At 30.5% G+C, this 24,803-nt stretch overlaps 1 protein-coding gene across 1 annotated transcript in view; it reads right to left on the bottom strand.

The window, feature by feature from the left end:
* Positions 1 to 24,803, bottom strand: part of pdzd8 (PDZ domain containing 8) — a 69,780-nt gene that overhangs the window by 21,034 nt on the left and 23,943 nt on the right. Inside the window, exons 2-3 of the mRNA XM_056476762.1 lie at positions 22,403 to 22,528; positions 16,060 to 16,162 (exon numbers count right to left, since the gene is read on the bottom strand). Of these exons, the coding sequence (XP_056332737.1) occupies positions 16,060 to 16,162; positions 22,403 to 22,528 (229 nt within the window). The remainder of the gene's footprint in view (positions 1 to 16,059; positions 16,163 to 22,402; positions 22,529 to 24,803) is intronic.

Here is a 24,803-nt window from a genome sequence, read left to right as displayed (position 1 = left end):
AAGGAAAGGGAAATGGGAAAGAAAAGAAATGAGAAATGGGAAAGGAAAAAGAAATGGGAAAGGAAGGGAAAGGAAAGGAATGGAATGGAAAGAATTAATGAAAAAGCGAAGGAACCATTGTGGTCCATAACCATTACAAGTCAGGAAAGAAATGTTTAAAAATAATTTAAGGGGGGGATCAAGATCATGTTAAAAGCAAGAAAGGAAATAGAGAAAACAAAGCAAAGCCTGTAGTGAGTAAAGCTACATAACATTAGAGCCTTATGATCCTCTCTGATCCTGATCTGTCTGCATCTCTCTCTCTCTCTCTCTCTCCATTGCCTTTATTTCCAGGAGAGGTACCCGGCCAAGCAGAGAGCAGCAATAAACTGCATAAAAATGAGATTTAGCTGCAATATACTTCAAACTACATCAAACCGTAAGAGCACAGACAAAGAGCAGCTGGCCTGTCAGACACCCCACAACAAACAACAATTAACTCCAAATACGCCAGCAGCTGAATGAGGACACAACATACTTCACAACTAAGTTAAGGTCATTCTGCCCTGACCCTCCACTCCACTGGAGGCATATCTAGTACATTTTCTCTACACAACAAATGCAGAATAATGTCAAATATTTTTACATACACTCAAATATTGCTTTAATGGATAATGACAATTAATTGCACTTAAGGTGATGAAAATGAACATTTACTCACTATTTTTTCACCATCAGGTGGTTCAAAACCTTCACACCTCTTTATTCTTTTGAACACAAAAGGATATTTTCTGATGAAAACTGGAAACCTGTAACCATTGGCTTCTATTGAAGGTAAAAACATACAGTGGGTGATGAGTACATAAGTGGGTGATGAGTAAATGAAGATGGATCCATTTGATGCAAAACAAACCTCTCATTAAAACACAAATCTTTACATCTGCACGAATCCTGTTTGTGTCTCAAGATAGAAATCTGTTAAACCGCTCTTCAAAATATTGATTTATTAAAAATGATCTGACCGGTTGCAACATTCCCACTGTCTGCTGTGACTTGCGTCATCTGTTAATTACGTTCCTCAGAACCAATCAGTGCGCTGTGTTTTCTGTATTGCAGGACAAGGCTAAGATTCATTTAGTGATGGGCCAGAATAAGTAATCGTGTGTGTATGTGCTGCTGTTGGTAATACACACATCAGGCGATCTGTCATGCACAATGACCACTGTCAAATTAGCTTGATCATCATCAGTGGGGCAAAATCAATTGGAAGTACAAACCAGCAAAACAGATCGGGAAACCTTTAATGACCGGCTCTGAATGATCCATCAAACATAAAGGGGAAAATAAAATGTAAATTTACAATAGGCTGTTTAAATATATAAAAACAACACGCAATTTTCAACAAACGAGTCAATAATTTTGATTGTACTATGATTACCACACATGAAGACGTTGTTCAGATGCTCAATATCAAAACAGTTGTAAGATTAGTGTGGAAATTTAAATTTTTATAATCTAGTTTCAAATTAACAGTGATATATATATATATATATATATATATAAATGAGAAGTAATATAATTTTTTTTTAAATGTTTTTAAATGTTTTTAAATATATAATTTCATTCGAAACTGTAACAGAGACATTAAAGGGGAACTGAAGCACTCAGTCAAGTTTACATTATTTTGTAAATTGATTTCCACTTTGATGGAAATATATAAAACAAACTCAATAAAAGTAACCATTTAGTGCGCGACGCCATCTTGGAATATCGCTATGTCTGACGTCACGCGATTGGTTCCGTTCCCTCAACTGAACAGATACAGTGGAAGTAATAGGCTGAACACAGAGACTGGAAAGCCTAATTTAACCAAATGCATGAAGTTGTGGGTGTGGAGCTGGTGCAAATACAAGCGTCAGATGTGTATCTAATAGAAAAATATATTTATTCTAGTTTTTTTCCCTTTTAATAACAGATCATTTAGACATTTTTCAAAATAAAACCATTGTTTTAAATTTTAAAAAGTTAAGAAAATAATATTTAGTGGAATAACCCTCTCAATAAATTTGCCCTTTAGTTCTACTTGCCAAAAATAAGTTGTAAATGTGAGTCATAATTCAATTAAAATACAGCAATTTATTTTTTGAGTGTTTAGAATAATACAAAAAAATTACATTTTACCTAATAAATCCAGTAAATCCAAATAAACTTGAGAACTGCTCCCTTAATTATTACAAAAATTAGACAAAAAGTGCGAAAACTAGCGGTCTACAGATGTACATGTTAAGTACATATACATAACTACACACACATATGGTTTAAGAGGACTCTATTAAGGCGTAAAGTATTTTATACTGTAAAAACACGCTTATTATATGATCTTACCTTACCACTAAATCCAACCTTCAAGCACACACAAAGAGACGCGCACAAAATTATAGTGCACATTTATGTACACTGAAAAAAATTATTCAAAGATGATTCCTTGGATTTATGCAATTTTTTTACGTTAAGTGGTTGTAAACAATTTATTTTGGCTGAATTTAAACACACAAATTGTTTGCGACAGTTTTGCATGCAACACTTTTTTCAGTGTATCTTCCCATAAATAAACAAAACAACGTATTCTACATTTAAAAACACAAAGTAATTATGCACTTATTTCCAAATGAAACATTACAGTAACTTCGTAACTCATAAAATACATTCAAATATTAATAGCATATCGAAGGTTGGATCTTGGTGGCCAGAGGAGAAAAGACTGTGATAAGACGAAACGGAATCTCAGAGCCATTATGAGAGAGTCTGGATCTGAATAAGCCAAGATGAAAAGGACTCTGCAGTGATATCCTGACAAAGCAGGTACACAGAGGGTTATTTGTCTTTGCTTTAAATGAGATTTAAATCTACACGGACAAATGGAAACACACAAACATGGCAGCCAGGCAACAAAACTGAAGACAAAATTGAGTTTGAGTGAATGTCCAAGCAACCCTGAACATGAATGAAAAGCTACACAAACACGTCACAAAAGGTATATGGACCTAAAAGCAAAACTTCAAGGAAATAAAAGCCACTGATGTGAAATGATGAGAAGCAACATGTTTTAAACAACGTCACAACTCTGTAAACCACACTAACGGAAGATTCCCATAACACACACTCATACATGCACACACACGAATGAACAGCACACACACCCCCTACAGAGCTCATTGGTGTTATATAGATGGTATGAAACACACACAGAGCACATTTATAACAGCGATGAAGACATGCATCTGAATCTCTAATGTATCTGAATAAAAATAATAATACAAACATTTGGTTGAGAAGCCTGGTGACTGCACAGAAACATCAATATATAGGTTTATTCACTGCCGTCTGGTTGTTAAGAGAGATGATCAGTCAAGCATCAGAGCAGATGTGCAAATATAAGCCAATTCAAACACTGAAACACACTCCAGCTCTGTTCTATCGGAAAGAGAGATTTACTTTTTTTAACAGGATTTTACAGCCGTTGGCAAATACCTGATCATTTATATTGTATTAATATTTATTTTATTATTTTTGATTAGAATGTATACTTAATGTAACTTTTTTATTATATATTTATTTTATTAATTTTGTATTTAGTTTGTAAATGTAATAATTTATCATTATTTTTGTGGGCAGGTATTAAATATTTTATTCAAATAATAAATATAGTGTAATACATCATAATAATATGTGAAATATATCCAATATAAGTTATTTATTAACTTTATACAGTTTTATTAAATTGTATTAAAACTGGGTTTGTTAAACAAATTAACATTTTGAGGACAAAATAATAATAAAATAAACTACAACCATCTATATACAAGCTCAAAATTAAAATACAATCTCAGATTATTGTTATTACATAAAAATTCAAGAGTTCAAGATTTTATAACATAATATAATATAATATAATATAATATAATATAATATAATATAATATAATATAATATAATATAATATAATATAAAATAATTTAATACAATACAATATGATACGATACAATATAATATAATACAATATGTTATGATATAACATAATATGATATAATATGATATAATAATATATAATATAATATACTAAAATATAATGTAATGTAATATAATGTAATATAATATAATATAATATAATGTAATATACAGTATAAAATATAATACAATATAAAATACAATACGATACAATACAATATGATACAGTACAATGCAATATAATATAATACAATATGTTATGATATAACATAATATGATATAATATGATATACTAAAATATAATGTAATATAATATAATATGAAATATAAAATAATACAATACGGTACGGTACGATATAATATAATATAATATAATATAATATAATATAATATAATATAATATAATATACTAAAATATAATATAATATAATATAATATAATATAATAAAATATAATAAAATATAATACAATATAATATAATATACTAAAATATAATATAATATAATATACTAAAATATAATATAATATAATATAATATAATATAATATAATATAATATAATATAATATAATATAATATAATATAATATAATATAATTTAATACAATACAATGTGATACGATACAATATAATATAATATAATACAATATGTTATGATATAACATAATATGATAAAATATGATATAATAATATATAATATAATATACTAAAATATAATGTAATGTAATATAATGTAATATAATATAATATAATATAATATACAGTATAAAATATAATACTATATAAAATACAATACGATACAGTACAATGCAATATAATATAATACAATATGTTATGATATAACATAATATGATATAATATGATATACTAAAATATAATGTAATATAATATAATATAATATAAAATATAAAATAATACAATACGGTACGGTACGATATAATATAATATAATATAATATAATATAATATAATATAATATACTAAAATATAATATAATATAATATAATATACTAAAATATAAAACAATATAATATAATATAATATAATATAATATAATATAATATACTAAAATATAATATAATATAATATAATATACTAAAATATAAAACAATATAATATAATATAATATAATATAATATAATATAATATACTAAAATATAATATAATATAACATAATATGATATAATATAATATAATATAATATACTAAAATATAATATAATATAATATAATATACTAAAATATAATATAATATAACATAATATGATATAATATAATATAATATAATATACTAAAATATAATATAATATAATATAATAAAATACAATATAAAATAATTTAATACAATACAATATGATACGATACAATATAATATAATATAATATAATACAATATGTTATGGTATAACATAATATAATACAATATGTTATGATATAATAATATATAATATAATATACTAAAATATAATGTAATGTAATATAATGTAATATAATATAATATAATATAACATAATATACAGTATAAAATATAATACAATATAAAATACAATACGATACAGTACAATGCAATATAATATAATACAATATGTTATGATATAACATAATATGATATAATATGATATACTAAAATATAATGTAATATAATATAATATAATATAAAATATAAAATAATACAATACGGTACGGTACGATATAATATAATATAACATAATATAATATAATATACTAAAATATAATATAATATAATATAATATACTAAAATATAATACAATATAATATAATATAATATACTAAAATATAATATAATATAATATAATATACTAAAATATAATATAATATAACATAATATGATATAATATAATATAGTAAAATATAATATAATATAATATAATATAATATAATATAATATAATATAATATACTAAAATATAATATAATATAATATAATATACTAAAATATAATATAATATAACATAATATGATATAATATAATATAATATAATATACTAAAATATAATATAACATAATATAATATACTAAAATATAATATAATATAACATAATATGATATAATATAATATAATATAATATAATATAATATAATATAATATAATATAATATAATATAATATAATATAATATACTAAAATATAATATAATATAATATAATATAATATAATATAATATAATAAAATATAATATAATATAATAAACTAAAATATAATATAATACACTAAAATATAATATAATATAATATAATATAATATAATATAATATAATATAATATGCTAAAATATGCTAAAATATACTAAAATGTACTAAAATATAATATAACATAATATAATATACTAAAATATAATATAATATAACATAATATAATATAATATAATATAATATAATATAATATAATATAATATAATATAATATACTAAAATATAATATAATATAATATAATATAATATAATATAATATAATATAATATAATATAATATAATAAAATATAATATAATATAATAAACTAAAATATAATATAATACACTAAAATATAATATATTATAATATAATATAATATAATATAATATAATATAATATAATATAATATAATATAATATGCTAAAATATGCTAAAATATACTAAAATGTACTAAAATATAATATAATATAATATAATATAATATAATATAATATAATATAATATAATATAATATAATATAATATAATATAATATAATATAATATAATATAATAATAATGTTGTTAAAAAAGGGCAGGTATGTTATTTCTTTTAATTAACAGAAATTACTCTGTGAGCAAATCATCTTTAATATTTTTTTTTTAAATAATGCAGTTAAAAAAAACCATAAACCTGATATATGTATGCACGTTAAACCTTTTCCTTGCTTAATAAACATTTTCCTCCAGGCTTGTCTATCATATCTAGATGAGCACGTACACTGAGCTGTGCTGGAAATGGGCATCGGCGGGTGCGTGACTGCAGGCCGCTGCAGGTCGATGGTGAGAGCGGCTGAAACAGCAGGAGATAAGAACAAATGAAAAGAGCCCAGAAGCTCAGTATCACTTACTTATTACTGATAGCGCTGTTAGCCTCTCTGCACCACAGGCGGAGGCTAAGAAAACATGCTTTAACACTTCACTGTTCAGAAAAAAAAAATATTCCAGCATGCACATGAAGACAAAAGGGTTGCTACCATCCCGTGCACACATTCTTTTCAGGCACATATCATAGTCATACCCAGTAGTGCCTTGTATATGAACTTATGAACACAGATCATGATATTTGATGTGAAATTGTTTGAGCAGGGCCTTATGAAATCCATAAGATTTGTTTCCTGAATTCCATTTTTGTCCAGTTGAATTTTTTTCCGGCTACAAACAAGAGATACTATAGTATTTTATAGTGAATACTATAGTGTTTTAACCACACTAAAGTACTTGAATGAATTTGTTGTGGCAATTCTATCTTTGCTATGGTAATATAACAACTACAGTGATGTAAACAACCCAATACTGTGCCAAGTTTTTTTTTGGAACTTTAGGGTATATAACAGTACACCACAGTTTATCGTAGTAAAAACTAAAATTTACAAGAGTATATATAACAGTTGATAATAAGCCATAGCATTCACTAACAAAGCAATACACTTTACTATAGTATGGCTCAAAAATACTATTTACTCTAAATAACTATAGTATTCTTTCATGCGAGTATGGACTATTTTAATATTTAAAATACATTTTCACATGTCCACTCAATTGAAATCGTGAAATTGTTTCTATTTAATAATAATCTATGAAGAATTAAACTAATTTTACATTTCAGGAACCCTATGAAATGTTTTAAATGTTCTCAAATCAAAATCACAAATTAAACCACACATTTATCTTGACAAGTTTTCCTGAAGACTCTGCCAGTTTCCAAGTGTACAAAATATAAAGATTGCTTTAATCACATAAAACACTGAAGTTCATTTATGGCCTCATTTAGCAAATCAACAGAGCCTGAAAACACCATGAGTGCCACATGTGCATCAGATCAACTGTAGTATTTTCAACTGCGTCATTCATTCACAAAGAAAGAGATCACTCCTTGCAGTTTGATATTAAAATAAACAATACAGCCCATATTGTGAATTGATTAGGTGTACACATTGCTCCCTAATTTTTTTAAAAATTAAATTAAAGACGTCAGAAACCAGAATGTCTGTGCCAAATTAATCAAAATCCCTGGCCAAATTACAGAAATGCAGTTACTGTTTTTTGAAAAACAATGAGGTTTTGTGGTAAATTACAGTAATTGCTGTCCGAATCGGGGTTCACACCAAATACAAAAGTTAAATATTTAAGCAAATAGATTACAAAGTAAATACAAATGTGCCAATAGAGGCAAATTTCTGCTTGGTGGCACGAATGATGCGAAATGTGCATCACAAACTTGTTGCAAAGGCAAGGAATTTGCTAATTGCGTAAATCGTATAATAGAGTAGAGCGAGTGATGCGATGCAAATTTCTTCATGTTTAGTATAAATGCAGCATTAGTTACTAATGGAGATCAATCCAAAAATCATTTGGCACATTTTTTTGCTCACTAAACACACCGTACGGTTGCACTTCATGGTAATAGGCATAAGAAAAGTGGCATCTTGTGTATTAAAAATTGATATTTACATTACCTGAAGTGCTAGAAATGTAGTGCACTCTGTGTAACTACTGACTAGCTGTCGAAGGCTGCCTTTTTTAGTTCTGTTGCTACCAAATGTAATTGGTTGTCGTCATGATACTGACATAGATGCCTTGTGATTTTAGCTAAACAATCTCACGCCAATTCGTAACTTTGATTCGTAACTTGAATTAGTGGCTAATTCGTACGATCAAATTCGTACAATTTAGTACGGTTTGCTTATCCCCCAATGACGGTTGGGTTTAGGGGTGGGGTTAGGTGCCACGCCTCCTTTTAAAAATCGTACAATTTCGTACGACTACTCTGAACTGACAAAACGTAAAATACTTACGTTTTCTCATGAGATCAGGCTGGAATCTAGCATGAATTTTATATATTTGAGGATATCTACCTACCTACCTACCTACCTACCTACCTATATATATATATATATATATATATATATATATATATATATATATATATATATATATATATATATATATATATATATATATATATATATATATATATATATATATATATATATATATATATATATATATATATATATATATATATATATATATATATATATATTATACTAAGGGTGTAACGGATCACACCCACATATTAATAACTTTTTTTTCTTGTAGATTAATCCTAAATTTGTTATATTTATCATCACCTGAAGGCATGTGTTTAACCACTGAGAAGCTATATAGAGATTTTTATTTTACAGACATTGTCATGACAAACCACTGCAGTCTAAACAGAGCTTAATTCAGTTTATTGAACTGGATTCTGAGATTCCATCCGTGTTTTCTGCTTTGCGTTAATCACACAACCCAAATTGAGGATATGGAGAGAGGTGAAACACACAAAGAGAGGAAAGAGATATAAGTGACAGAGAGAAAGAGAAGGGTGGGAGAACACGAGAGAGAGCAGGAAAGAAAAACAATGACCTTTTCCAGATGATATCGGTACTAATCCTGTGTTTGAATCCCTGCTGAGGTCTCTGAATCTGGGGGAAGCTGATAAACATGAGCTGAAATGCACTGTGGCCAGTTTAAGTCTGCCGTGCCATGCACAGTTTTAGGTTGCTTCACATAAACATACCGGAACGTATGAACATTCATTTCAGCATCTACATAAATGCACACTACACGCATGCACAATCACACACAAGCAAGAGAGAAGTTATGGGACACCATCTGACAAAATTTGATTGATGGCTACCACGCCCCTTTTAAGGAGGGGACATTTCGCTCCTTTTTATATATATCTTTTATTCAGGGTTTCTGCAGGTTTCACAAAGTCAAATTTAAGTCATTTTAAGATCTTTGTAAGACCATTATGAATGAAATTTCTGACTTGAGATTTCAGATTTTTACTTGCCCCATTAAAAAATTTAATTACTTTAATAATACTTAAACAATGTGTCAAAACATGCAAACCATATATACTTTCCTTTGACAAGCTTTAAAAACTATAATAAACTAAACGTACGAAAGTCTGTCCAGGTCAAAGTCCTTACGACATATGGTCTATAAATACATGGTGAACTTACAAACGTTATTGTGAGGAACAATATTGTTAAATGGAGTTGGAAATAGAGTTTTGTTAAAAGTTTTAAGAGCTGTTTTGTTGGTGATTGTATACTGTTTACAGGTGTTGGCCTGATTTTACATAGACATTGGAAAATTAAGACCTGTTTAAAATGATTTAAGACCTACAAGTCAATTTTTCAGAGAATTTAAGACTTTAAGGCCTAAAACTTTGTTTTTGAAATTTAAGACATTAAGACTTTAAGACCCCGCGGATACCTTGTTATTTTTTGAAATACGATAATTAGATTCTAATCAATGCAATTGAATCCTATATGTCTTGTAATTCTTTTAAGTTCAGTTAGATTAAATTAAATATAATATTTCCAGTAAATATTTTCTATTCAGTTTAATTTAATGACCACTCCGGTAATTAGATAGTATTCAAACTAATTAAATTAGATATTTTATATTTAAATATAAAAGTTGCCAATTGCTTAAGCTAACTGTGTTTTAGGGTTGTCACAATGCTGGAATTTGGTACCAATCGATACTCAAGTTTTAAAAACATCCATCTCCCGATAACATTTGAGCACTGTTGAGCACGTTCTTAAACAGCAAACTTACCACTGTTTACTGAGTGTAAACACAGATACAGTGAGACTGGAGCGTTTCAAAGTCACATCAATCAGCTGGTTTGTCTATAAACTGACATACGAGCGATCTGCTGATGAATCGTGGCTTTAAAACGCTCCAGTGTTCCTGTATCTGTGGTTACATTCAATAAACACCGGTGAGTTCAGTGAATTGATGACCTTCACGGCCAATCACAGTCATTTATGTTGAGCACGTGAACACAAAGGCAAATCAGCCGCGTTTAAGAACATGCTCGACAGTGCTCAAATGTTAGCGGGAAATGGACACTTTTAAAATTTCAAGATCGATTGGTACCGAATTCCAGTATCATACTGTGTTTGTGTGTGTGTGTCTGTGATTGCTATATTTGAGTTACAGAAGAAGGTTATAATTGTTTAACAATAAATTTTGTTTTCAAGAAGGTAGCTGAGAAAGATTATGTTGATGTTAAAAGGTCAGAAAAAATAATCTGAAATGGTGGCTTGTCGATAAAAAAAGTCCCACCAATGTGGGTGTGGTAGCCATCAATCAAACTTTGACAGAGGGTGTCCCATAACTTCTCTCTCACACTGCAATGTGTGTACCCTTAAGACTGAAAAAGAAGAGTATAAGAAAAAAATTTAAACACATGCTGTGTCAGTGCTGGTTCATGCCCGAAATAGTCTCTCATACACAGACACTAGCTCATTGTGCTTTTAAAAGGAAATACAAAAGTTCCATTATTCAGTTGTTATTTTCTCATGTATCATTGTACTCACAAAAATAAAGAAGACATGTGAGAGAGGATTCAAATACAACATTAAAGACATAAAAGGCTAAAAAACAACTGAACATTTATAATAATATAATCTCAATATTAATTAAATGTTCCTGCTATACATTAAATTAATAATACCAATACATATAATAATAAATATACAAATACATATATTAAACAAATGATATACATTAAATATTCATAAATAATAAATATGTTATTGCTTTATTTGTAATCAAATACCAGCAGACTTGTGGGCATACTTACTGAAAGAAACTTAGTTCAAAAACACAACATAAAGAATCATATTAAATGCAATATTTCAACAGTGCACATATTCCATGCAAATATAGAGAGTTTATTTACTTCAAAATAAAGTCACAGCAACATGAATTAACAAAACTCATAGGAGTGTCCCAAAATCTGATTCCACATACTGTATATAAACTCTTATATCAAAATAAGCTATATACATAAAAGATGATTTTTTAAAGCATGTTGTAAAGTGGTCCCACAGAAAGAAAATAAATACAATTATTTATTTATATACAATTATTTATATATATATATATATATATATATATATATATATATATATATATATATATATATATATATATATATATATATACATATATACATATATACATATATACAAATACATAAAGTAAATTATGTTGATTTTAAAAATTCTTCAAAAAATCCTCTTTGGGTCCAACAGAATAACAAAAACTTAAACATGTTTGGAAGGGGCTGAGGGTTAGTAAATTGGATGTTCAATGATTGACAACTAAAAGGTGATTTATTTTAATTCTTTTTTTTTTAGCAACACTGGATTGATAAAATGGACTGATAAGATGAGATTTGCTAACAATTGAATGAGTCTGGCATCGGTGCACAAACAGCTTCACCTTATGTAACATCCACATTAAAAACCAGTCTTAAAGGGATAGTTCACATAAAAAATGAATATTCTGTCAATTGTTTTCAGCCCTAATTTTTTCCAAAGCAGTTTGAGCTTTAAACACAAAAGAAGATATTTTGAAGAATGCTGGAAACAATTAACCATTGACTTCCATAGTAAGTAAAAACAAATACTATGGAAGTCAATGATTACCGGTTTCCAACATTGTTCAAAATATCTTCTTTTGTGTTCAAAAGAAACTCAAGCTAGTTTGGAACAAGTCAAGGATGAGAATATAATGACAGATGACAGAATGAGCCAAATATAAAACAGCTGATGTACGAACACACGTGCGTGTCCATCAGTTGAACTCTACATAAAATAAAGCTATGACGCTGATTGGAAATGTAAACAGCCTACTCATTCTACACCGGATGTGAGTGTGGTGTTGGATTTAATAGGACCGGAGAAATGACTAGAACAGAGCAATTTAAGCTGACATTTTCTACCTGCTCTCATTGACGGCTTCATGAAGCCTCTGTCGGCAAGTAGAAAAGGAAAGCGTTTATGCTAAACATTAATTTTTCATAAATCAATAGCTCTTGGATGATGTTTGTGCCCCAAAGCATAGACAACCAGACATTTACAACTGACAGAAATAGATTACATATTTATTATGGATGCAAGGCACTTGACAAAGCTGCCAGTTTGGGTGAGCTTTCTGAATACTAAATAATAAATACGTAACTTTTTAGCACAGCCCATATCAATTTCTGTAGAAGCAAATGAAAAGAACTCTTCATAGAGAAGAGCACATGAGCAGAACTAACTCCCACCAAAACAACAGATGACTCCAGAAATGACCTCAGAAACGTCAGTTCTAATGATGACGTACACATACTTCCTGGAATATTTCCCTTGTTAGCATTCTCAAACAACACCCCTAAGAGACGAGACTTTTGCCCTGGTAATTTCAACCTGTATGGGTTTAATAAGCTTCTTCTGTTAAACACTTCTATTATAGTATTTCCCAGACAATAAGTCTAATATGTAAAATTTAATATGTAATATATATGAGGCACTGCAAAATAGAATCAAGAAAAAAAGAAATGTTGCATAGGTATTTTATAAGTTATAAAATACCAATGCAACATTTCTTTTTTTTTATTTGCAAATACAGATACTTCATTTATTCATTCATCTTCCTTCAGCTTAGTCCCTTATTTATCAGGGGTCAGCACAGCAGAATGAACGGCCAACTACTCCAGCATATATTTTACGCAGTGGATGCCCTTCCGGCCACAACCTAGTACTGGGAAACACCCATACACTCATTTACACACTACGGACAATTTTTGTATAGCTCATGTCTTTGGACTGTGGGGGAAATTGGAGCACCCAGAGGAAACCCACACGAACATAGGGAGAACATTCAAACTCCACACAAAAATGCCAACCGAACCAGCGACCTTCTTGCTGTGAGGCGAGAGTGCGCACCATGTCGCCCAATACATATACTTGTTGCACTAAATAAAGCATTTAGCTCCACCGCTTTTTACAAAACCTAAATCCTTTAGATTTAAGGGCTTTCAAAACAGAAATTTCTGTTTTATGATTACTAGTTAATTGGATGAAATGTTAATTTTTCATTTATTCTGAAAGTTATTTATGACATTTCTTCAAAATTGAAAATTACAATTAAAAAGGGTCTTATTTTCCAATACCAATGTTTTAACCCCAGAAGAAACCAATATTTGGTGGAATAGGGCTCATTTTCAAATCAGAAAACAATTCTATATATTTGCTATCAAAACTGCTTAAACTACCATTTGTTATTCTGACAATGTCATTTTCTGAATAATATTTATTTTAAAAATCTCTAAATATCAATATTATTAGTAGAAACTTAATTTCAAGGATTGACTTCATTTCTAATCAAACAAGCATAAAATATAGTGACCACTATAAACAACATTTATTATCACCTTCTATTAAACATGAAACAAGAAGTGTGTGTGAAACGCATTATACATATACTGACAATAAGTCTAATATGACTAATTTGCACTTAAAACTGCATTAATAAAAAAGAAAATGAGAAATGTTGCATTAGTATTTAAATATTTAAAGACTCTAAATTAAACTTAATTTAGAATATAGCTATAGATAGAAATGCACTAAAAAACACTTCGCTTCCCTCGCTTCACAATTTTTTTTTAAACAAAATCCTTTATTTACAATAAAATCCACACTTAAGAGCATTCAGAACTGATATATGAATAAAAAGTCTAGTTATGAAAAAATGTAAGAGCTGTAAATCCTCAGTGTGTCTGTATTAAGGATTTATAGTGGATTGTGTAAATCGTTACATTTGTTTGATTCTTTAAGTTACTGATGAGTGCGGCTGGAAGGGCAAATGAATGAATGAAAGTTACAGATGACATTTCTTTGAAATGCAAAGTCAAAATAGTCAAAAAAAGTGCAAAGTTCTTACACATTTATATTCATACTTAGACAACACAACACCAATGTTTTTACCCTCAGTATCAATATTTGGTTGAAAAGGGTTCATTTTCAAATCACAAAGACATGCTATATATTAACATTTGCTATAAAATAAAACTATCATTTGTTATTAATGACCACATTTCATTTTCTGAACAATTAAAAAACTCTAACTGACAATACTTTAATTAAAAAAAGTGGTCTCTTAATTTCCTCCATATACAGTTGAAGTCAGAATTATTAGCCCACCTGTTTATTTTTTCCCCAAGTTCTGTTTAATGGAGAGAAGATTTTTTTTCAACACATTTCTACACATAATAGTTTTAATAACTCATTTCTAATAACTGATTTATTTTATCTTTGCCATGATGACAGTAAATAATATTTGACTAGATATTTTTCAAGACACTTCTGTACAGCATTTAAAGGCTTAACAAGGTTAATTAGGTTAACTAGGCAGGTTAGGGTATAGGCAAGTTACTGTATAACAATGGCTTGTTCTGCAGAATATCAAGAAAAAATTGCTTAAAGGGGCTAATAATTTTGACCTTAAAATGTTTTTTTCTAAAAATTAAAAACTGTTTTTATTCTAGCCAAAATAAAACAAACAAGACTTTCTCCAGAAGAAAAAAATATTATCAGACAAACAATAAAAAATTCCTTGCTCTGTTAAACATCATTTGGTAAATATTTTAAAAATAAAAAAATATATATCTAAATATATCTGTATATCCAAGTATATAGTGACATCACTATAAACAACATTTATTATCGCTGTCCACAGAACTGTCTGATGTCTGAAATGCACTATACATATCCAGACATTATTAAATTCAAGACAATGTGATAATAGTAAAGAATTATAGTTCATTTAATACTGGATATTTGCCATTTCATCTATCCATCCTTGACCTTTAACCTTTGACCTTTAACCCTATATGCATTGAACATGCATGTCTGCTTGTGCTTTTATTGACAAATGCATATCAAACATGCACGCAATTACAACGCCCTCAAGCAGAGTGAAAGACATGCAGCAACACATGAAATGTGTACCTCTTTGATGGAGCTACGAGTTTTTTCCCTCCATTCGTCAGAACTGAGCTCGAAAGTGCAGTGAACGTACGTCTCCCTTTCATATGAGCCCAGGATAAACAACCTAGAGAGTGAAAACACAGGCAAATGAGGGAACATATCACTTTTTTTATTTTAAAGAACTGCTATTTTTCACATAGAAGAGCTGAATGCGTGTTCGGACACAAAATGAAAAGGAAATGATATTTGCATACTGTGCAATATCATGAATTTAGCTCTACAAACTCATCAGTGGTCTATAGATTGTTTATTAAGCAACTACTGCCATCTGCTGGTGCACATAGTTTATAGCAAAACAACATTTTTCCCCCATTGAAAACAATATATTTATAATATTTTGGAGCAGTAAACATGTCAGGCTAAATGATTCAAATAAATCATGGACTTCTGCTGTCTTCATTAGGTTCAAAAACGGATATTTCTTTACAATTTAAAACAGCATCTTTGGATATCTTTTCTGCTGGAGATGGTGTTGTCCTAAAAAACTTATTTTTTGAAATAATAAATAAAAAAATCTTACACGTACTTTAGGAACGGTATTACAGAAGATTTTGGCGGTTTTAAAACCTTGACTTTTCTAAACCGCGGTATAGCTTAAAAACAGTTATCGTCCCATGCCTCATTACAAGCACTGAAAATGTACTTTATCATACTCACTTCAATTCAAAGGTTTAATCGGTAAGCTATAAATATATTTTATCACGGATGTGTTAACTAAATGTGACAGAAAAGACCGCTATAATACATAGCTATAACTCAATGCAGTTTTTTTCAACACATCCCAAAATTTCTAAAATATCAACCTCTACCAAGTGGTTAATATGTTGGTTTATGGTAAAAGTACCAGAATTACCGAAATACATATACATATGAAAATATGAAGTGTTAGACCAATTTATTTTTAAAAAATATTATAAATACAACATTTCTGAATACTAAATCATCTTTATTTTTTGAAGTATGCCATAAAATATTTCACATTCTCATTTAACATGTTTTCTTGTTTTTGTTTTTACAATAAAACCAAAATGAAGTGTAGTAGTGCAACAGGATTATGCTTGTTTGATTTGTTTGTAACCCAACAATGCTGTATGTGTAAACCATTATTTAAAACAGTCATTCTTTAAGTGACTTTAACATTCATTATTTGGTAGAGCAGGCAGTTAAAAGGTTAAACAAATTCTGTTCTTTATAGATTTCTATTCAGATTGAACATCGAAGATTCAACAATATATATTTATTCACAGATAAAAATGTAAAGAGATCACCATATTAAAATCATTTCTGAAAGATCATAAAATAAAAGGTTTTTGTATTATACATTCTTCAATAAGACAACTCTGGTACTGGCATTTCATAACATGCACAGGAGTTCTTGTTATACATTCAATGGCATACAAATCCTTAAGAGCTGAAATAAAATAAGATTTAAACTAAACTTTCAAAGACAAAGGCTACATGAAGCACCCTTAAGAAAGTTCCCAAAAAGAGGACCAAATGTGCCAAAACAATTCAAATCTGTGATCCAAATCAAAAGTGAATTTTGCCAGTGGTAAAAGTGTTGATGCTTGGCTCAACCACATATTAACTGAAATGACCCGAGTAGTTTAAAAATTCAGCTCATATTCTTTATCACCAACTTCTGTAGGCACATGTGGTTGCATGTATTACCATACACGAGTTAACAAATGTGTGTTGTACATTTATGCAGCCAATTGCAAACAAATTATATATATATATATATATATATATATATATATATATATATATATATATATATATATATATATATATATATATATATATATATATATATATATATATATATATAAATAAATAGGTTAAAAACACACCCTTTCGGTTAACAGTAAATCTGTTATCATGAGCATCCCTACCCTCAAGAGTCAAGACAAAGGTCCACTGTGCAGTTTAGTAGATATATCATTGGAGACATTGCAAAAGTCTTTCCAATTATTCTAAAAGATAGTTTTAATTGTAATGTCTTAATTTTTCTTTAATACACAGTAAAAAAGCATGTGATGAGTAAGCCATGACATTTTTATGCTAATTTAACTTTCTAAAGAAAGGCCACGTTTCAACAATGAAAAAAAAAAAAAAATAAATTCAAGCAGTACTTCATATAATTAACAATGTATCTTTCATTTCAGTTTAATAGTATTTGTTTTATTTTTCAAGTAATATATTTTAAGTTCAAAACATAGTTAAATGTAAATGTTGTTGTAAAATTTTAAAATGTACAATTTTAAAGGTTACTCACACAGGTCAGTGCATGCATAGTAAACAGAAGCTCAATGTGCTTTGTACTTTCATGGACTTAAAGAAATCATTTTTAAGGCAAATTACTTATTTTTTATTGGCTCAACTGAACAAATTTAGATGTGAAACCATTACCCAATTTTTTTATTGAATGAATAAACATTTAATGGGAATTTTTGTTTTTATTAAAGCTAGAGAATTTAAGAGAAATGAAATTAATTTACTTTCTTCAACAAGACAAATATGCTTTGTACCATGTTATATAAAATTGTTTTCATGGAAATAGAAAATATTGTTTAAGCCTAATTATTTATTTTTCATTGGGTCAAGTGATACAAATTTTAGATTTGATTAACTATCCATTTTATTCATTTAACAAAATCAAATTTAACAAAATCTCACATTTAAGTCAGTTTACAGTAATTAAAGTTGAATGCAACTTAATTCGATTAAAAAATTAAAGGCTGGCTACATTTTATACTGTACATACATAATTAAAAACAAATGGTCGTAACATTATTCCTGCATTTAAGCTCCTCAGTTTAACAACTCTCTTTCAGCATGCTGGAGCGGGACAGGTTAAGTTAAAGTCCACTACTGCCCTCTGCTGGTGGAAAAGCCTCAGCACGGCTAAAAAATTAACAGCTGGTGTAAACAAATAGGCTGCATAAACACACGCTCGACAAAAATCACAGGTTTACCAAACTCTCGACTAAATGCCGCACACAGAAACCCAGTATACAGAAAACAAACTGTCTGTATGAGTGCACACGAGGGTTGAGTTGGGTTTGTAATTGTCAGACGCTGTGCATTATTAATGGAAAACCCATTACAAACACCATTGTAGTCAGTTACCAATCAGACAAAAACACAATAGCGAGAAGAATGACGCTTTTGTTTCATTGTGTGGAGGTTCTCAAATACAACAGCTTGCAAACAGGCCATTTCAGATTTCATTGACTAGGAATGTTATGGCTGCGTACAAGTTTTGTGTCCCAAATGAATAAGAAAACAGCAAGCACAGTGTATATTACTCTGAACAGACTCTTATATAAATGTCACTGTACTAAACAATGTTATATGCATCGTCAGTTTGACCCACTATGTGTGTGAGTAAACTAAAGAAAACAAAGAGGTGTATATGCACACACAACTGGATAGAGGCTAACAGTACAAAATGATTGCAATATGTGTGATGTGATGACACTGAAAACAGTAAAGGAGATACAGGGCAAGCCGTTCTTAGAAAAACTGCAGTGATACAACATCTATAATCTATGTTTGTTTGGCTTTTCTGTGCTAGGAATGCACAATATTACCACATTTTGATCAGCCAATATTAGCATTTTCAATATTTTATTAAACTATACATACTAATTTCTATTAATTTTACAGTCTTAATTAGATTTGGATTAATCTAACAGGTAATTCAAGTGTGTAACCCAATTTTTAAATACTGTATTTTCTGGAAAACAGGTCACACAGGGTCAAATCTGCAATACTGAGGGAAATAAAACACAGATAAGTCACATTTTATCATTCCTTTCAGGATGAATAGTAAAATAGGTTACTGTTTAAAACAAACATTATGATAGTGTTCACTATAAAGTTTGATTACACTTACTCAATTACAGCAATTGTTTTGGAATATAAATTGCAGCATGTATAAAACGATTAAAAAAGACATTATGATAAACAAAATGGTATACTAACATTTGAACAAGACTGTAAGGTGATATATTTATCAATTTTTAAAATTGGAAATATAATTTGTGATGTTTTACTGCCTAAATTCACCTGCATCATATATATCATATACAATAAATACATCATATTTATTGATAAATATAATATGGAGTTTGTTTTTAATATTTAGACAAAATGGAACAGATTTATCATACCAGCCACAAAATGAAAATAATCTAATGCTAGAGTTTTATTAACAGTGCGTCCCTCTTTCACATAGTAAAGTGTACTTTCTAAACATTAAAGGGACAGTTAATCCCCCCCAAAAATCTGCCATCATTTATTAACCCTTCACTTGCTTAAAACCCTCTTTGAGCTTCTTTTTTGTTCAACACAAAAGAATATATTTTTTAAAAAGCTGATACCAGGTAGGTTTTTTCCTACTATGGAAATGGATGGGTGCCAGCAACCAGCATTCTTCAAAATATCATCTTTTGTGTTCAACAGCAGAAAGAAACTCCAAAATTTAAAACCAGAATAAATGATGAGGTAATTGTCCTTTTTGGTTGAGTTTTTGAAAAATAATAAATAAATAAAGACATTAAAAGCTAAGGTTACACTTTATTTTGATTGTCTGTTTGTTGAATTTAAGTTACATTGCAACTAATTCTCATTAGATTATAAGTAGACTGTTAGGTTGGGGTTAGTGCAAGTTGACATGTACAGTGCATTCGGAAAGTATTGATAGCACTTCACTTTTTCCACATTTTTTTATGTTACAGCCTTATTCCCAAACAGATTAAATTCATTTATTTTCTCAAATTTCTACACACAATAGCCCATAATGACAATGTGAAAATAAGATTTTTTGAAATTGTTGCAAATTTATTAAAAATAAAAAAACCTGAAAGATCACATGTACATCAGTATTCACAGCCTTTGCTCAGTACTTTGTTGATGCACCTTTGGCAGCAATTACAGCTGTAATTAGTTCTGGGCTCTGGCTGGACCACTCAAGGACATTCACCGAGTTGTTCTGACGCCACTCCATTGATATTTTGGCGGTCTGCTTTGGGTCATTGTCCTGCTGGAAGATGAACCGTCGCCCCAGTCTGAGGTCAAGAGCAATCTGAAGCATGTTTTCATTTAGGATGTCTCTGTACATTGCTGCATTCATCTTACCCTGTATCCTGACTAGCCTTCCAGTTCCTGATGCTGAAAAACATCCCCACAGCATGATGCTGCCACCACCATGCTTCACTGTACGGATGGTATTAGCCTGGTGATGAGCGGTGCCTGGTTTTCTCCAGACGTAACGCCTTGCATTCACTCCAAAGAGTTCAATTTTAGTCTCATCAGACTAGAGAATTTTGTTTCTTATAATCTGAAAGTCCTTCAGATGCCTTTTGGCAAATTCCAGGCGCGGTGTGGCTTCCATCTGGCCCATACAGGCCTGATTGGTGGATTGCTGCACAGATGGTTGTCCTTTTGTAAGGTTTTCTTCTCTCCACAGAAGAACGCTGGAGCTCAGACAGAGTGACCATCAGGTTATTGATCACCTCCCTGACTAAGGCCCTTCGCCCCTGATCACTCAGCTTAGATGGCCTGCCAGCTCTAGGAAGTGTTCTTGTGGTTCCAAACAACTTCCAATTACGGATGATGGAGGCCACTGTGCTCATTGGAACTTTCAGAGCAGCAGAAATATTTCTGTAACCTTCCCCAGCCTTGTGCCTCGAGACAATCTTGTTTCGGACGTCTACAGACAATTCCTTTGTCTTCATGATTGGTTTGTGCTTTAGCATGCACTGTCAACCATAGGACCTTATATAGACAGGTGTTTGCCTTTTCAAATCATGTCCAATCAACTATATTTAATCACAGGTGAACTCCATATATGCTGCTGAAACATCTCAAGAAAGATCAGTGGAAACAGAATGTACCTGAGCTCAATTTAGAGCTTCACGGCAAAGGCTGTGAATACTGATGTACATGTGATTTTTCAGGTTTTTTATTTGTAATAAATTTGCAACAATTTAAAAAAATCTTTTCTCACATTGTCATTATGGGCTATTGTGTGTAGAGTTGAGGAAATAAATGAATTTAATCCATTTTGGAATAAGGTTGTAACATAAAAAAATGTGGAAAAAGTGAAGGACTATGAATACTTTCCAAATGCACTGTACTTGCAAAGTTTCTTATAGTCAGTTAAATGTCTATTGAAGGAGCAGTATCAACAGATATTAAGCAGACAGTTTACTAATACTCAAATGGACCATCAAAATAAAGTGTTACCAAAGTTAAATGCTAATTGAAATCACATAGAAAGAAGAGTTTGTCCTACCTGCTACATTCAACAAGTGTGACCCGTAGACGCCCCTCCACCAATAATGTGTCTCGGATGGAGATGTCAAGGTCACATGACGACATCAGAGGTGGCTGCACTTGGAAAGGAAAAAAGGGCTTGTACCTGTCAATCAAAAACAGACAATCAATCAACAATACTGCCCTTCCTTGCACTACATACACTATTAATAGGGTCAATAGGAAATGTTTGCAAAGTTAGCGGATATTTTGGGTGTGTGCAACCTATTTACCTTGCACTTACTATAAAAACATGCATTTCAGCTTGTGTGTGTATGTGTGTGTGTGTGTGTGTGTTTGTGTGTGTATTTTGTCCTCCACAAAGAAAACTTTAGGGCCTCAGAGCAGAACGTGTGTAAAGAGCAGAAGAGCAGGTTTAGCTAAATACCGCTGCAAGGATTTTTAGGCGCTTTTAAATTGTGCAAATCATCAAGACGGGTCAGCATTCAGGCAAAAATAAAGTGAAAACTATGATGTTAAATCTCAGACTCCATCAAAGTGAAATTAAACTGTATGTCTTTGCTCGAGGTCTGGCTCTCACTGCTACTGCACAGTGAATCCAGGAATTAAGTACATTTTGGCACCCCATGTTTAATCCCTGAATGGGCAAAACAATAGATGGACAGAGGATTACAGAACAAAAGAAAGATATAAATGATTGAAATGAATGTAAAACATAAAATTATTTATTTCAAGAGTTTTATTTCATGAGTGACAAGTGGACTGTCAGAGGACGGACAGATGGATGGATGGAATTACTGAACAAAATAACTATAGAATGATTTAAATACTAAAGAACAACTGATGGACAGAACTCTGGATAGGCAGATGGAGGGATGGAAGGACAGAACTATGAATGGATGGACAGACGGATGGACAGAACTAAGAATGGATGGACAGAGAGATGGATGGATGGACATAACTATGAATGGAAAGATAGATGGACAAATAGACAGGACTATGAATGGGCGGACTGATGGACAGAACTGAATGGATGAACGGATTGACTGAACTATGGATGGACGGATGAATTGATGGACAGAACTTTGTATCGATGGACAGACAAACAGATGCATGGACAGACAGAAACTATTGATGGACCAACGATTTGATGGATGGACGGACAGACAGACGCACGGATAGAAAGAACTATGGATGGACAGAACTATGAATGGACGAACAGATTGCCTGAACTTTGGGTGGACGAACGAATTGATAGAGAGAACCATGTATCGATGGACGGACAGACAGATGCACGTATGGACAGAACTATAGATGGACAGAACTATGAATGGACAGACAGATGGACGGATGGACAGATCGATGACTGAACGAACAGATTGACTGAACTTTCGGTGGATGGACGAATTGATGGTCAGAACTATGTATCTATGGACAGACAGACAGATGCATGAATGGACAGAACTAAGAATGGATGGACAGAGAGATGGATGGATGGACATAACTATGAATGGAAAGATAGATGGACAAATAGACAGGACTATGAATGGGCGGACTGATGGACAGAACTGAATGGATGAACGGATTGACTGAACTATGGATGGACGGATGAATTGATGGACAGAACTTTGTATCGATGGACAGACAAACAGATGCACGGACGGACAGAAACTATTGATGGACCAACGATTTGATGGATGGACGGACAGACAGACGCACAGATAGAAAGAACTATGGATGGACAGAACTATGAATGGACGAACAGATTGCCTGAACTTTGGGTGGACGAACGAATTGATAGAGAGAACCATGTATCGATGGACGGACAGACAGATGCACGTATGGACAGAACTATAGATGGACAGAACTATGAATGGACAGACAGATGGACGGATGGACAGATCGATGACTGAACGAACAGATTGACTGAACTTTCGGTGGATGGACGAATTGATGGTCAGAACTATGTATCTATGGACAGACAGACAGATGCATGAATGGACAGAACTATGAATGGACCAACAAATTGATGGATGGAGATAGACGCACGGATGGACAAAACTAAGGATGGACAGAACTATGAATGGATGGATGGATGGATGGACAGAACTATGAATGGACGGAACTATGGATGGAAGGACGAATTGATGAAAAGAACTATGTATCGATGGACTATGTATCGATACAGGACTAAGGATGAACCATCAAATTGATGGATGGATGGACAGAACTATGAATGGACAGAACTATAAATGGACAGAACTATGAATGGACCGACGGATGAACAGAACTATGGATGGACAGAAGCCAGGATGGACAGAACTATGGATAGATGGACGGACGAATGGATGGATGGACAGGACTATGGATGGATGACAGATAAATGGACAGAGCTATGAATGGATGGACAGGTGGATGGA

The sequence above is a fragment of the Danio aesculapii genome, chromosome 17 (assembly GCF_903798145.1).
Source record: "Danio aesculapii chromosome 17, fDanAes4.1, whole genome shotgun sequence".
NCBI classification, from domain to species: Eukaryota; Metazoa; Chordata; class Actinopteri; order Cypriniformes; family Danionidae; genus Danio; species Danio aesculapii.
This window is presented reverse-complemented; position numbering and strand designations above follow the sequence as displayed.